Here is a 15,425-nt window from a genome sequence, read left to right as displayed (position 1 = left end):
GATATTGGTTCAGTCTAAAGCAGATTTCAGAGAGCAGTTTGGGTAGGAGAGCAGTTGGTGATAAGGAAACTGAAGAGCCCTTTGTGCTTTGCTGACACCTCCATACTCTGCTGCTCATGGTTTGCACAGTGAGCAAATGGAGGAAGAGACACTGGTTCATGTACCTGATATTTGCTACACCACCAACAAAAAATAAACAAACTGTGTGCAGAGATCTTCCTCTTATTCCAAGGAAGATCATCAAGATGTAAAAATATTAGATGGGCTACTTACTCTTAGTTAGGTACTACTTGTTGGACTGCACCATGATGTAAGGGCAAAGTGTGTGCTGATGTTCAGAGGAGAGAGAAAGGGGGAAAATGCTCCTTTTTGCACAGTGTGTGTCCAGTGCTCAAATGTCAAGGTAATCCCAGTGGTGACAAGAAAGAGAACTTTTTACATTTAGTAACATTTATTTCTGCATTCGGTATCAAGTACATAAGTGCAAATATTCAGAGTCCATAATTAAGTCCATTAGGAACTACAGAGAATGTAATACAAATTGTAATAAATTGAACATGCTGGAACTTTCCAGTTACCATACATGTAAATCAGCCTGTCAATCCTTTACGACAAAAGTACTGGGTTTTGTTTTCTTTTTTTCCTTTTTTTTTGTTTTTGAGTTATACAAAACTGATTACCATAAGTACTGATTACTGTTTATTTTATTTGTGCTGGAAAACACTAAAACATCAGTCTACAATTCTATATAGTTAATAAAGATGAATCCAACCAGCAACCCAGTGACGTAGAAGCAATTTTAACTATTGCATCAAGTGCGCTAAGCAGGAAAGCCCCTAGCCACATGTAACATTAAAAGTTATAGAAGCAATGCCAATAGAAGAAGGAAAAACACTAAAAAAAAAAAAAAAACTTAAATAAAGAGGTCAATATTATTTAGGCTCTCACCATCATGCACTTTATAAGCAACACAAAAAACCACATCTAGTACACTTTTCTCTTTACTATACTTTAGTGCTTGACACAAGTGATTGCAAATATTCTAAGTGCAGAAGCAGCAGGGGAAAAGCACTGCTTCTGAGTTTTATGTTTCTAACATTATGGTGTCAAGAAAAAAAAAAGAATGATAAATTTGCAGTAAAGTGTAAGAACAGAGCTGTTTTCACTCCAGATTTCCCCATTATGCACTACTGTAGTCGATGAATTCTCGATGTCTGCTTTACTCTGCCTTTCTCTTAGCACCTGGGATTTTAGCTTGAATCCTAAAAAATAAAGAAGAAAAAGGATTATATGGTGAGGCAGTTATTCTTTTCCAGTGGTTCCCCACTTGGACTCTCATCCAGGGATAATCTCTAGTCCATGCTCAGTGTGTTGTCTCAACAGGTGAATTGAAATGCCATGAGAAAAAGAAGTGATGCCCATCTAGGTTTTCTTACAGGCCTGGTTTTTGGTGGTTCATGTAATCTAGGGATATGTTCAGTGATATTCTCCCCCCAGCATTGTTTCTCCATGGTCTATTGTCTATAGAGAGCCAGGAATACAGTCTAAAAATAGAATTTTGAGAACAAAATTTCACCCAGGTTTTCTGCCTGTTCTATGGGGATTATAAACACTAAAGATCACAGTACTTCCAGGTATTTGCTTTCTGTGATAGGGTGGTGTCCTAATTCCCACTTTGGTCATTAATGCTATCAGCTCATGCAAAAAACAAAACCAGACTTGGAGTGGTCAGTGGGGAAGAGAATTAACTCATTCCTTCCTGTTGGTCCTGGCCAGGTGGTACCAGTGTGGACACCAGTCTGTGACTGGGCTGCTCTGCCCACAGTTCCCCCAAACAGCAGGGAAGGGACAGAAGGATGGAGTGCCTTAGTCTGCACTCAGCTGGGAGGGTTTCTCCAAGGATCTCAGCCTCTCTGGGAGGGCACCACTGATAGGACACAGTGTCCCCAGGACCACCCAGGTCCCAGCCACCCCCGAGAGCACCACAACCTCCCACAGCTGGCTGCTGAACTCACTTTGCCACGACCGTGTTTATGTGGGTCCGCACCAGCCCCAAGTATTGATCAATCTGTGCCTGCAAAGAGCAAGAGGAGACCAAGTCAAGGAGACAACAACCAGGCAGAGGCACCCCAAATGCACCCTGCAGACAGACCTACCTGGTACTTGTCATATACAACGGGGAGAGTAAACATAGACACCACAGCTGAGGAGAAAAGGAGCACAGTGTTATGTTCCTGCAGATCACATTCCCCCAGAGGAGAGACCTACTTTGGTGGCAAACACATTATCGTGCCACTTGGTCAGCTGATCCACCAGGGAGCTCTGTATTAAAAATGCACTTTGCTCGAGCCTCCCAAATATGGAATTCCCCATTGCTGTGGGACTGGGAGCTGCACAAAACCATAAACTGCAAAGTAGCTCTAGCAGGAGGGACAGCATAACAGAACAATGAATATTTACTGGGAAGGGAAATAAATGTTGGTGGTTCAACTGAGGGGAAGGCAGGCCAGGGATAGGCTGTTTTGTCTAAGTAGAAATCTAGAGGGAGTTCAAGTTAAAAGTAGATTTTTAAAAGAAATGTTGATTTTTACCCATTATCAGAAGAGTCAGGCCATTGAAGAGGGCTCCCACGTAAGTCAGCAGCCACATTAGTACTGCAAACTAAATAAAGGTGGATCATTACATCACCTCCAGTGCCAGCATAAGAAGAAAGTAGTTTGCTTAACTAGCTAATATAACAGCACATTAGCCTTTTTTAATGTGGAAGAGAGTTGTTAAGGCACATGAAGAACTAGGTAGTTTTTCTAGGTGTATAAACCCCATTCTCTGTTCTGCTTCTCACCCTCTTAGCTCAGCTTCCATGTCTATTTAGGGCTTAAATTGCATTCATGTAGAACTCTGCATTGAGAATGGCATAGGCAGATTTCTACATCCAATTTTTATGATGGCAGGGGTCACCCCAAACAGGTTAAACAGAGCCCTGAAGTGGTGATCCCAGGGACTGATAACACTTGAGGCTGAAAGACGGGTACATTTTTCTGAAATTCTTTTCTAATTTAGGAGCCCAACCTATGTCTGCTCTCTTAATGACCTTCCCTTTGCTCTAAAGGACACCTGCTTGAGTATAAGGCTAAAAATCAATATTTATTTCAGCAGGGAGTGAAAGATCTTCTTCCATAGCAGGAAATGCCACCAGAGGAAATCCAGATTAACAGAGGGGACCATTATTTTATAGCAAAGTAATAAACAGCACAATACTGGGATGTTTCTAGAACTGAGGTGGAGCTAAGCTGGTTCTGCAAATTTTTACATCCTGTGTTACCTATCAATACATTCAAATGCCAAACCTCTAAAGTGCTGGAAACAGTTTTAAAATCAAAAAGCAGAGCAACTTTCATGTTTGGAGCTGCACAAAACTAGGTTTCATGACAACCCTGTCAACATGGGAAGCAGCTCTTTGAAATGTAGATTTATCCTCTAGAGAGGGGTTAAAAATATTTAAAGCAATCCTACTTTTAAAGAATCCACAAGGTCCTGAACGAGAAAGAGTCTCCTCAGCTCTTTGACTGTGCTGTTGACGTATAGCTGGAGACAATCTGTGTATTTCTGGATCTGGTCCTGTGAAAGATTCATCTCCATCTCCAAGTAGGCTCTGCCAGAAACACAGGTCCCGTTACAAACCTGGGAAGTTTCCCCTGCTGTTCACACTCAAACCCATCCATGCCATCATTCCCTCCTTCCCAGACCTCATTTCTTTGTGCTGGAGCAATGAGCTCCCCTCCCTGCAGGCCTAGGGCCACGAGCACACCCTCCTCACCCTGCATGACCCATCTCTCTGGGTGATGCTGAGCTGGGGCTGTTCCCCTCCAGCCTCACTCTCTTCCCACACATAGCCTGATCTTGATGGGATTTCTCTCTTTTTCTCACCCAAATGGGGACACAAATCTGATCTGGCAGTTTTGCCCACAAATTTCTGTGCTGTTCTCTGAGTTATGCACCCCCATTCTGAGTCACTGCTCAGAACTGGCCCAAGTGAAGCAGGAGCAGCACCCCAACAAGATTCTTTTTTAGTGTGTGTTTTTCTGTAACCACACCAGTTCCATGACCTGGTTTACCAACTGGTTGGCACAGCAGAGGAGAAAGGATCACTGTTCTTGTGGAGTAATCCCCCCAGACCCTGTGGAGAGTGGGGAGTGCATTGGCACTGCCACCATCACTTAGATATTGGGTTGCTGGAGAAAAGATATCGACAGTTCCCTTCTATGCCCAATAGATTGTGCTCAGAAACAATGCTCTTTCCTCTTGCAGGTATGCTGTATTTTCACCAGCTCTAAAGAAACTCCTTTTCTCTGTTTGCTTGAAATTTCCAGTATCTTTTTGAGAAAAAAGTCCCATGTCCTAGAGAATGACAATTTTTGTGGTGTGCTGTTTTTCTTTCCCTCTCCAGGATCTAAGCAGACAGAACCTTACAATTTTTGAGACACTCTGAAAATATCTTTATTTCCTGCTTTATGAGCAAGAAGAGAATTTCTTCTGGCACAAAAGCAGCGCTTGGGCATCACCACTGTAAGAGCCTAGATGAGAGATGTGGGACTCCAGGCAGCTCTTCAAAATGCAGTTTATTCCATCCAAGAGTTACAGCAGTCCAGGGCTGAGGGTGACAGAGCTGTGCCTACAGCTGTCAGCTCCAGCTGCAGGCAGGCCTGGAGACCCTGAGTTTAGGTTACAAATGCATTCTATACTTTTCTTTGCTGAGCATCTCAATGCAGTAGAAAAAATCTATACCTTAACTTTTATCTATAGCCTATCATAACTACTATAATTACCATATTCATGTTACCATTCTCCAATCACTAAAAGTCAGTACATTACAGTTTAAGCTAGAAGTTGTTTTTCAGTTTTCTTGCAGTGAAAAATTCTGAGACCTTTTTTCTTCTTGCAACATTGGCAGGCTTGTTTGCCTGTGCTCTCTTTCTGCCTGGTAAAAACATCTTCTTGTTTGGGGTGGGTTTATCCTTTGCTCTAAACCATAAAAACCCCTTCTATCTAACACACCCTTTGCCTCCTTGGTCATCCAGTCAAACTGGCTCAGCAATTCTTTTCTTCTATAGCAAAACCTGCTTTCATTTCTATCCCTTCTTCAAATTCTACATTCAAAAATCTTTCTGCTAAGCACACACATCTGTGAGACCTTCTTGCCAAACTTTCATCCTCCCCAACAACCACAAAGCCACTCACTTGAAGGGGTGGCCCTCGTCCGTCTTCTGCACGGCCTGTAGGACGGATTTGTAGATTCTGAAGCTGATGGTGGCCGAGAGGCCGGCCAGGGCCAGGTAGGCCACGACACTGACAACACTGAACTGGGTCAGGGAGAAGAGCAGCAGCAGGAGGCTGCCAAACACGATCCCCGTCTGCTTGATGTCACGCCAGTACAACAGGTCGATGGCTGCAGGGAGAAGAATAAATTGTTAAAGGCAGGTGTGGCACTCACGTTCTCTGAAAAAAATCCCTTCGCCCAGGATTTTTCTCCTGGGAAGCTGAGAAGCTTCGGGGAAAAGGAAAGCAATTCTTATCTCATTTGCTTCTCCTGTGTTTTGCTCGTGTGGAATGTGTTTGGAGATTGCTTACCCACAGGTGATTGTTTTATTGGATTCTGGTTCACTCTCTCTGAAAAAATCCCTTCACCCAGGATTTTTCTCCTGGGAAGCTGAGAAGCCTCAGAGAAAAGGAAAACAATTCTTATCTCATTTGCTTCTCCTGTGTGGAATGTGTTTGGAGATTGTTTACCCACAGGTGATGGTTTCAGTGGATTCTGCTGTGAGTTGTTTTGACTCTTTGGCCAATAGGAGCCAAGCTGTGTGGGGACTCTGGAAAGAGTCACCAGTTTTCATTATTATCTTTTTAGCATTCTGTAAGCATCCTTTCTGTATTCTTTAGTATAGTAGAGTACTCTTTGATGTAATACAGTATAATGAAGTAATGAATTAGCCTTCTGAGAACATGGAGTCAGATGCATCATTCCTGCTTTTGTTGGGGCATTCCCAGCAAATACAACAGGCAGGAGCTGCAAAGGCAGCGGCGGTGGCTGCTACGGGCCCTGTGTGACCCTCAGGGATCAGCGATGTCTCTGCTCACAGCAGCACCAACAGGAGCTCCTCAGCAGGAGCAGCAAAGGGACCAGAGCCACGGGCTGAGGAAATTACAACTGATGACCTACTTGAAATCCTTGTTTGGCTTGTGCCTGTGCCTGGGTTAGATAAGATGGATGAGTATCTCCAACCGCAGCACGGTGGGTGGGTCTCCTGCAGCAGCAAGGCAAGTGCAAGCTGGGGTTTGTGTTGTTGCTAGGGCTGAATGGAAGATTTCAACCTACCTTGCATTTACTTAGCCTGAAAATTCCATTTTTAAAATTTGTTTTTGTTTTTAACAAGTTCAAATGCCAAATGCTTGATCAAAGCGTTTTCCTATTTTGGTTGTAGATAAATGAATGAGAAAGTTCGGGGCTAGCCACAAGAAACCACTTTCCCATTCAAAGTTTTGACAATTGAATTTTGTTATTTCATAAGTTTTGAGGAAGGAAAAGACTCCTGGTTTTACCACTGCTTAATATTTCCATGAGTAGGAAATAATTTTTCAGATAAGGCCTTCAAATATAGAATTATGTCTCTTGCTGCTCAATCCAACTCCAGAATCAGAAATAAAAAAGAAAAAAAAAAAAAAAAAAAAGCTTTCGGCTTGTTATATAACTTCCCCTGTCCGTGGAAGGTGCTGGCTAGAACAAAACAAGTGCATAAGACCATTTTCAACTAGTGCATTCTTACATTTGTAAAGCAGTTAACTTTTACAGTGTTTTCCACCCACTTGGTATATTTTATTTTAACCTCTCCAGCAAAAAATTTTAGTATCCAAGACAGCCACTAAAATAGAAAAATTTTCTGAAAGGATTGTAGAATATCCAGTTCACAAAGGTGAATTTAATCTGTTTACACCCACAACCTGTTTCTGCGAGGACTCCTCATCCAGCCAGAGAACGTGCTCATGCCAACCTAAACAAAACAGCTTTAATTTCACACACTGCACAAGTCCTCAAGAACAGCTTGAACACAGCACCAGCCAAACAGATTTGAGAGATGCCACTTGTCAAATCATTCCGAACAAAGAGTAAATTCAGGAAAACTGCAATCTGTCGGGGAAAAAAAAAAAAAAGAACTCACCGATACTAAAAGAAACAAAATTAATCCAGCCTCTAAGTCCTTATCATCAAATCTCCAAAAACTGTGAGTCAGCACGGCGTGTTTGCCTGGAGTCAATGAGTTATATTACTCATTACTATTACACATATTAGCCTTGCTTTACAGTGATGGGTTTGAATGCAAAAATTGCTGTTGTATTACAGAGCTCTCCTCTCTTCATGCACCATTCACATCCAATTATATTCTCCATCAATATACACTATAAATGAACCTTTTACTATTTTTAAGTGCTCAGCACTGGGCCTGGGATCATGAGCACACATGGCTGGATCCTATGGGCTGCATGGAATTCACAGGACAAGGGACCTTGGTGCCTGTTTTGGGATCCTGGGTGCTGACTCCACAAAACAGAGACCAGTCTTTTACAGATATGTGCCCATGCCTGCTTCCTGAAGAAACCCTGGGGCAGGAAGTATGGAATGCTCCAAAATGCAGTTCCAGCATTGTCAGAGCACCTGGATGAGGAGGTTTAGCAGCAGACACAGCTGTATTGCAGGAGTTCCACAGCTGGAGCTCCACAGATTGCCCACAGTGATGAGGTGATGGAGCATGCAACTCCAGCCTTGCAAAGCATCCTCACAAAATGGCATCCAGAACACAAGAGTGCTGGTTGGGCCATTTTTCATATTCTTTTTCAGTAAAGGTACTTCAAAATCCTGCAGCACAACAACTGGGTGCTGTCACCAGTGAGCATTTGGACAGGAGGTGTTATATTTTCTGTGAGGGTGCTGAGGCCCTGGCACAGGGTGTCCAAAGGAGCTGTGGCTGCCCCATCCCTGAAAGTGCTCAAGACCAGGCTGGATGGGGCATGGAACAAGTGGAAGGTGTCCCTGCCCATGGCAGGAGGTGTGGGGTGAGATGATTTTTAAGCTTCCTTCCAACCCAAGCCTTTCTAAAATTCTGGGATTATTCACAACCTGATATTTTTTGTGCTCAAAAATTACTCTGTCAGAGTACCAAAAATTTATGCAAATTTGCCTTTGAGATACTTAAGTTGTCTATCACACAAACCCTCAACATTAAATTGCACAGGTGAGCTGGTGTACATGGTTCATCATCTGCTGATGGCAGAAAAAGGACACGTGGCAGGGGAAAACATTCCCTGGGACACAGGCAGTAGACAGGCAAACAAATGAGAACTGAGCCAAAAAGTACAAACTGAACTCCAACAGAGTTCCCTGAGTCAATCCCAGTTAATTATAAGATCCAAAATGACCAACTAAGCCTTTTCCTTCCAATGATCTTCAAACTCATCCTCCTGCAGGCTGGCAGTGGGCTGCATTCTCATGCAGAAAGATGCCAAACTGCATTTTCTCATTCTCCTCAAAAGGGAAGATGCTGAGTTACTCAAGACAGGCTTGACCAGGTATGTGTACATCCTGAAAGTCATCTGTTCCTGCCATGGAATGACTGGGATATTTACTCAGCTGTATCAGGTAAGGAAAGGATCAGAGTGGGATGGATGGAGGCCAAGTGACACAGTTCTGGGAATGTGAGCATGTGAGAGGGAGGAGATGAAAAAGCATCTGGCCTCTTTCTGCAGCCAGAGGAGACCTGGGAAAGAGGGATCCTGTGTCTTTTAGACCTGAGGCAAATATTCCCTTGTGCATGGGGAAAAGAAGTGCCAACTGCTAGCTGGAAAATCTCAGCACAGAAATGGGAGATATGAGTTCAGTGATTTTTACATGGCTCTCCCAGTGCCCAGGTCCATCCTGGGAGCACATTCCCCTCACCCACAGCTTGCCAGGTCTATCAGGATTCTCAAGGGCAGGAAGAACATCTGCCTTCTCCTCATCTCCCTCGAAGGGACAGGGAGCTGCAGCCCTGCTGCCCTGTCCAGCTGTTCGGGTGGGATTTGATGTTCCTGTAGCCATTCCTCCTCCTCTCCCTTATGGAGAAGAGGCTGAGCCAAACCTCTTTGCAGAAGGTGATACAGGAGGGAGGTAAACCTCAAAGCTCCTTGGGCAGGGAAGGGGAAGAAGGAGAATCCAGAACTAGAAATCAGTGGAGACTTGGGAAGACTTTGGCTGGACAGTCCTCAGGGATTTGAGCTGTATCAGTTCCCCTGGATTTTAGGTGCTGATAAAAACACCTGAGCTACACCTGTCAGAGCCACGTTGTCTCTTTCAGTTGCAGCTTCAGTCACTTCAAAGGCTTTTTAAATTATTGGAATGGAATGGAATGGAATGGAATGGAATGGAATGGAATGGAATGGAATAGAATAGAATAGAATAGAATAGAATAGAATAGAATAGAATAGAATAGAATAGAATAGAATAGAATAGAATAGAATATTTCAGTTGGGAGGCACCGACAACCATCCCCTACTCTAAAGCCTGACCAATTCAGGGCTGGCCAAAAGCTAAAGCATGTTTTTGAGAGCATTTTCCAAATGCCTCTGAAACACTGACAGGTTTGGGGCACAGACCATCTCTTTAGAAGCCAACTCCAGAGTTTGACCAGTCTCTTGGTAAAGAAATGCTTCCTTGCAGAGACAGTAGTTAAACACATTTTTCTCCTACATTTCCTTGCCTAAACAATGAAAGCAGGGAGAGGTGCTCTGGGTGCAGCATGCCCCAGCTGGGATCCTTTGTCTGGCTTCCTCAGAGTGCCATTTTCTCCTGTAACCATTTACACCAGAGCCAAAGTACCTGTCACATCAGTGTCTGGGCTCTAAATAGAGACCAAGGGGCAAACAAATGAGAAATTTTCTCATTGACCATCAGGCGAACCCGGGCTTGCATCCACCTTCCTTACAACCTTTATTTTTTATTCTAAACAGGAATTAAAATTAAAGATGAGGTTGTCCAATGTTGGAATCTGAAATGCAGGGAATTCTCAGAACTTTGGACCTGTAAGCCAAAGCTTAGAATTAAACACAGAATTTGATCTGAGACCTTGGAAGAGGCTTCCAAACTTAGGTGTTAGAAGTGAGAATGTGGATTTGTAGTTTAAAGCAGAAACACATTAAGTTAAGTAGAGGAAAATTTAGAGTTTTAAAGTACAGTACTGTAGGTTTGTGTGTCACAACGTGATTGGCTAAGAAAGCTTACACTGTAGCATGAGTCCATGAGATGAAATATTTAAGGATTGGGTCAAAACCATAAATATCCTTGTTGGCAGTGTTTTATTGGTAAATAAATCCTTAAAAGGTCTTGTAACTAGAAGTCTTGTGACTTTCTGAACCATGCAGTGAAGATGTGAGCTGAGCTCACCCTTCCTGCCTATGTAGAAGATAACAAAAATAAATTGCATCATCAAAAGCCATTCAGTGTCCTATCCCTAACTCATTTGAAACTCCTTCACAAATCCCCACAGTCCACCACATTTATATCTCTGGTCTGAGTTTTATCTCCCCCTATATTCATGTAAAACTGATTAAGATACCAAACAACTCCTCCCAAACACTCTCTGACCCCCTGGGTTTAGTGTCTTCCAACAGGTCTCTAAGTATAACCAATGCCTGAGCCTCAGCTGAAGGGCATCTGCCTGTTCCTGCCTGTACCCCTTCCTTGGCACACTGAAGAAACAACCAGCCAGGCTCAGAGCATCCTCCCCAGCACATGGGGATGCAGTGGGAATGAGGATGACAGGCCAGGAGTGGAGCTGGAGCTGCAGCTCTCACACACACCCTCCTCTGCAGGGCCACTCGCCAGCACGCGCCAGCCCCACGCTCAGCCAGGCTGAGACAGCTTCCAGCCCGGCTCTAAGGTGGCTACAGCATTCCCCAGACCAGCTAAAGGACAGAGGATACCTCACAGCACAAATTAACCACGTAAGAACTGAGTGCTTTGGTCAGTCAGAAGGATAAAAGGTCCTGGTGTGGTGCAGGGTCCTGCAAGTGCCGGACATTTCACTGGGAAGGGCTGTGTGTGTGTGCTGCCCAGACCCCACCACAATGGCACAATTCTGAGCAATGCACACTGAATATTCATGAGGCAGGAGGCTGGTGCCACGTGAGGCTGTCGATGTGTGATGTGCATGCAATTGGACAGGGGCTCAGTCTGTTTGGCTAAGCAAGATCCACTTCCGAGAGCCAAGACTTCGAACCACCCAGTTTGTGGTGAGGATTTGCAAAAGGGGTTTGGGCATTGAAATCAACCTTGGCTTCACTTGAGGGTCAGGCTCCTTCTGTTTTGAAAATCACTACTGTAAAATCCTGCCCATGCCCATTAGCATGCAGAAGCTGTTCTGCTGTAGCTTTCCATGATCTCCCTTTAGCCTCCTGGAAGGAGGGAAGCAACATCACTCACTTTGCACTCTTAACAGTGCAACTCACCAGAAGTCTGAGTCATTTGTGGAGGTATAAAAGGACTCTGGGTTTTGCCAGAACTGCCTCAGACTCAAAACTATTTGCATTTATTAAGGAGGACTTACCAGCCATCTTTAAGACAGCAGCACTGCAGGTTGCTGCCACTGGCTTTGAAGAATTTTTTGGGGGAAGTGTGTCTGATGAGCTGTTTATCTGCAAGTATCGCCTGCTTGTGCTTTTTGACTCACAGCAGACCTTGCAAAATGTTACTCAAGTGGTCTTCTAGTTGCAAGATTTTTCAAGGGTGCCAAAACACTCCTTTAAAGCCACATTTCTGGCAGAACCTCCTCTGGCTAAACGAATGGGATCCTGCACTCGGGGCCACAGGCTGGCAAAGGTGAAGTCTATGGTACAAGAAACCACCTGGTAATATGAACAGCTGGTAAAAAGCCATGGTTGTGGGGCAAGCTGAAATGAACCTCACGAAGATAAGAAACAGCAGCAGCAGGCAGTGCTTGTGCCTGCCAGGAATGGCTCCCCAGTGCCCAAAAGCTCTCACAGCTCTTCCCATGGCTTGCAGCAGAAAATGTTTCTGCTCCTCAGTGCTTGGTATCAAAAAAGCCAGAAGACAGATGTGGGGGCTAGGGAAAGGGCAATGCCAAGGTAGAGTGATTAAAAATGTTCCTGAATCCATTCTTGTTAGGATGTGGAAACATGAGGTCTGGGCTTTGGGGGTTTTTGTGGTCCCCAGAAGCCTCAGGCAGCTGCAGACCCAGCCTCCTGAGTAGAGATCCCAGAGGGAGAATAGAGGATCCAAACCAACCTGTAGCTAAAATGTCCTCCTGCATGGTTATGTTTTCCAAAAACACTTCTGTAGGAAAAATGGGAATCTTTCCATTCCATGTCTCAAAGAAAGCATTTTAGAATTAAAATAAATTATCAACCAAGCAGAGACTAGACAATTCAAATATTCCACAGCTTCTCCTCTGAAAATCTCTTTCTCCTGACTTTGCAAGTTTTTCCTCTACTGCAACAACTGGGTGGAAATGATCATGCAAAAAGCAGCATTTCCATGGAAGTTATGTCAAAAAGTGGGAGCTAACCCCTGGTATCCAAAGGAAAGCCCATGGGCCTTGATGATTATATAAAAGGTTATATGCTCTGTAGTACATTACTAACACCTTTTTAAGTGATCAAGCTGCTCTTTCTACCGTGGAAGTACCACCAGGTCTGCTTAGGAGGTGAAATCAATGGGTTGTACAGCTTCACTCCCTATCTAATAATAGTTTTTAAGAAAAGTGAGAAAAACCTCTCTGTACACAGCATTTACTTGTGTGCACAGTGTAATATAACAACTTCATAAATATAAATGACTTCATAAGGCATTTGTCAGACCTTCTGGGAGTGAAAAAAAACCAAGAAACACAATTTAAGAAGAGCAACCTTGTTTACAGTGCTGTCACAAAAGTATTTGACAACCAATAACACGATGCTGTAGGTTTTGAGTAGAAATAAATGTTGCTTGCACTCAAAGCAAGCCCAGTTTGCAGGTTTAAACCACAGGCTGCAGGACCAGCCTTTCCCTCTCCTCTCCAGGAGAGAGATCCAATGTGCAGGATCCAATGTGGACATTGCTGCCCTCCCCATAACAGATTTGATTCTAATGTAATACAGATGGATTCATGGTTTAATGAGCAGTCTGCTGCCTTCAGGAGATTGCTGTGATGAGCAGCAGAGCCAAGAGAGGGTATCTGTGCTGTTTCATGAGGCATAGCTCCTGATTCTTCATCTCCAGCCTTGAGGAATCTCTCCATGCCTCTACCTCTTGTACACACTCCGACCATTAATTTCCTGTCCTCAGTTCAGCTTTATAACTTTACTGTTTCAAGGTTCTACTTGAAAGTTCAGAGCTTCTTAGTCCCCAGAGTCTGATGAGAGGAGACCTGGAACAAGAATAGGATCAGGGAAAAGGAAAACCTTGATACAGGATGCCCTCCATGTTATTTCCTACAACATCTGCAAGATCAAGATATGAGCAAAAAGTATTGATGGATTGCCTCCTGTGAGGCACCAGAGTAGGCTTGGGTAGGCAGGAGAGGACTGGCAGTAAAAGAGGATTGTCAATAAGAAATCAACCCTGCAACCACATCACACACCAGTCTACTGTAGCATTTATTATCATTAATTATTAATTATTATGTGATTGCTGCTGCTATTAACGATTATGCTGTTGTTATTTTCATTTTCGTGTGAGAGATGCTTTAAGGCTGGGACTGAGCACAGCAGCAGGAGAAACACCCAACTCCTGCTCATCAAGCTGTATCACTGCCTGCCTTGGGCAGTTTCTGTGGAGGATGTGATGGCTCTCACCTTAATTGAGCAGAAACCAAGGAGACCAAGCAGAGTCCCTGATGCAGGCTCTGAGTCCACATAATGCTATGGAAATGTGAAGATTCTCCCAAGATGCTCCTGGACTAAAGGAATAGACCTGGGCTCTCTCTTAGACTCTATCCAAACATTCAAAAAAATCTGCAGATTTTCAAAATGAGTGGTTCAGACCTACGTTACTTGTAATTAAATATGATGTGGAGCAAGTAGTCCTGCTGATATCATACAAGCCTTATCAGAACTCACTTCCCAGGGACCTAAAAAAAATTAAAACAAAAGCAGCCCTCCAATACTGCCTTCAGCTGTTGCCCCCCCATTATCCCCTTAATGGAGTTTAAATTACTCCTCAGAGAATACCTCAATATACTCTTACTTTGGGGGAATTTTCACCTTGTTCTGGCAATGAAAGAATATTGTCCATCAGGTCTTAAAAGACATGGCTCTGAGCAACCTGGTCTGGTGGAAGGTGTCCCTGGCCATGGAAGGGAGGTTGGAACTGAGTGGTCTTTAAGGCCCCTTCCCTCCCAAACCATTCTGTGATTCTGTCCTGGCTCAGCAGGTGTGCAGAGCACATTTTCTCACTGATTCCTTTTGCCATCAACAGGAACATGCTGGAAGAAGAATTGATACAATTTCTGCATCAGAGACCAAAAAAAAAAAAAAAAAAGGGCAGCAAATCTGAAAGTCATAAACAATCTTGACAAATTTCCTTCAAACTTCACAGGAAACCATCTGTGAAATTAGGAAATAAATTCCCCACAAGTTGGTGTAGTTTTATGAAACTGTGAGCTAAATTGGTTACAGCAGGTGTTGAGTTGGTACCAGAGTTTTAGCCCTACCAAGATCCAACATAAGAACCAAATTCTGGAGCAGATCATTATCAAATGGATCCCAGCTGAGAGATCAGCCCACAATATTTTCAGTAAAGCACTGAAGGTACCAACTGGCTGAAGTTTTATTCTCATTATAAAGCTGTAATTAGGCAGACTTCACAACTGTCAATAAGATTACAGATTAACTGCATGCAACTGTATTATTGTCATTGAAATTCTTTATCAGTCTTAAAGTGAGGAACATCGCCATGAGCAGTTGCTGCAGCTTCCCATCACCCTTTGGAAACCAATGGATATATCAATCAAGTAAGGAAGCTGCCTCTCTGAAAACAGCTGCCAAGGAATAATAATCAATAATTGCAGTCCCAGCAGAGTTATGTCAACTAGATGGATTTGATGAAACCTGCAGTCCTTTCCCACATTAAGTTACAATTATAATGTGGGTAATATTTAGGATCATTTTTATGAACACTTCATGGGCCCATGTCTCTGGATCTTTTTATTTCTCTTTTTTAATAAGCCTTGCAGAAGGTTGAAGCTGCAGGAGCAAGCCAGACACTTATGACCAGCCAAGAGCTGGCATATAGAAGAGTGGAAAAGGGAATATTCATGAGGACCAGTGCACTGACACCAAACAACTGGGTGAAAACTTGGGCACTGATCTCCTGATCTCTTCTCTGTGGTGCCCAGTGACAGGAC

The 15,425-nt window shown here is 43.6% G+C and overlaps 1 protein-coding gene across 2 annotated transcripts in view; it reads right to left on the bottom strand.

Moving 5' to 3' along the window:
• Positions 1 to 432: 432 nt before the first annotated feature.
• The window catches only part of RTN1 (reticulon 1), a 120,350-nt gene continuing 105,357 nt past the window's right edge, over positions 433 to 15,425 (bottom strand). For both annotated transcript variants that reach the window (XM_059850538.1, XM_059850539.1), the window contains 6 exons: positions 5,239 to 5,446; positions 3,514 to 3,652; positions 2,592 to 2,661; positions 2,157 to 2,203; positions 2,016 to 2,074; positions 433 to 1,262 (listed from right to left, as the gene is read on the bottom strand). In XM_059850538.1, coding sequence (XP_059706521.1) covers positions 1,220 to 1,262; positions 2,016 to 2,074; positions 2,157 to 2,203; positions 2,592 to 2,661; positions 3,514 to 3,652; positions 5,239 to 5,446 — 566 coding nt within the window. In that variant the 3' untranslated portion in view covers positions 433 to 1,219. The remainder of the gene's footprint in view (positions 1,263 to 2,015; positions 2,075 to 2,156; positions 2,204 to 2,591; positions 2,662 to 3,513; positions 3,653 to 5,238; positions 5,447 to 15,425) is intronic.

This window comes from Haemorhous mexicanus, chromosome 6 (assembly GCF_027477595.1).
Source record: "Haemorhous mexicanus isolate bHaeMex1 chromosome 6, bHaeMex1.pri, whole genome shotgun sequence".
Lineage (NCBI taxonomy): Eukaryota > Metazoa > Chordata > Aves > Passeriformes > Fringillidae > Haemorhous > Haemorhous mexicanus.
Note: the sequence above shows the minus strand (reverse complement) of the source record. Positions and strands in the feature narration are given on the sequence as shown.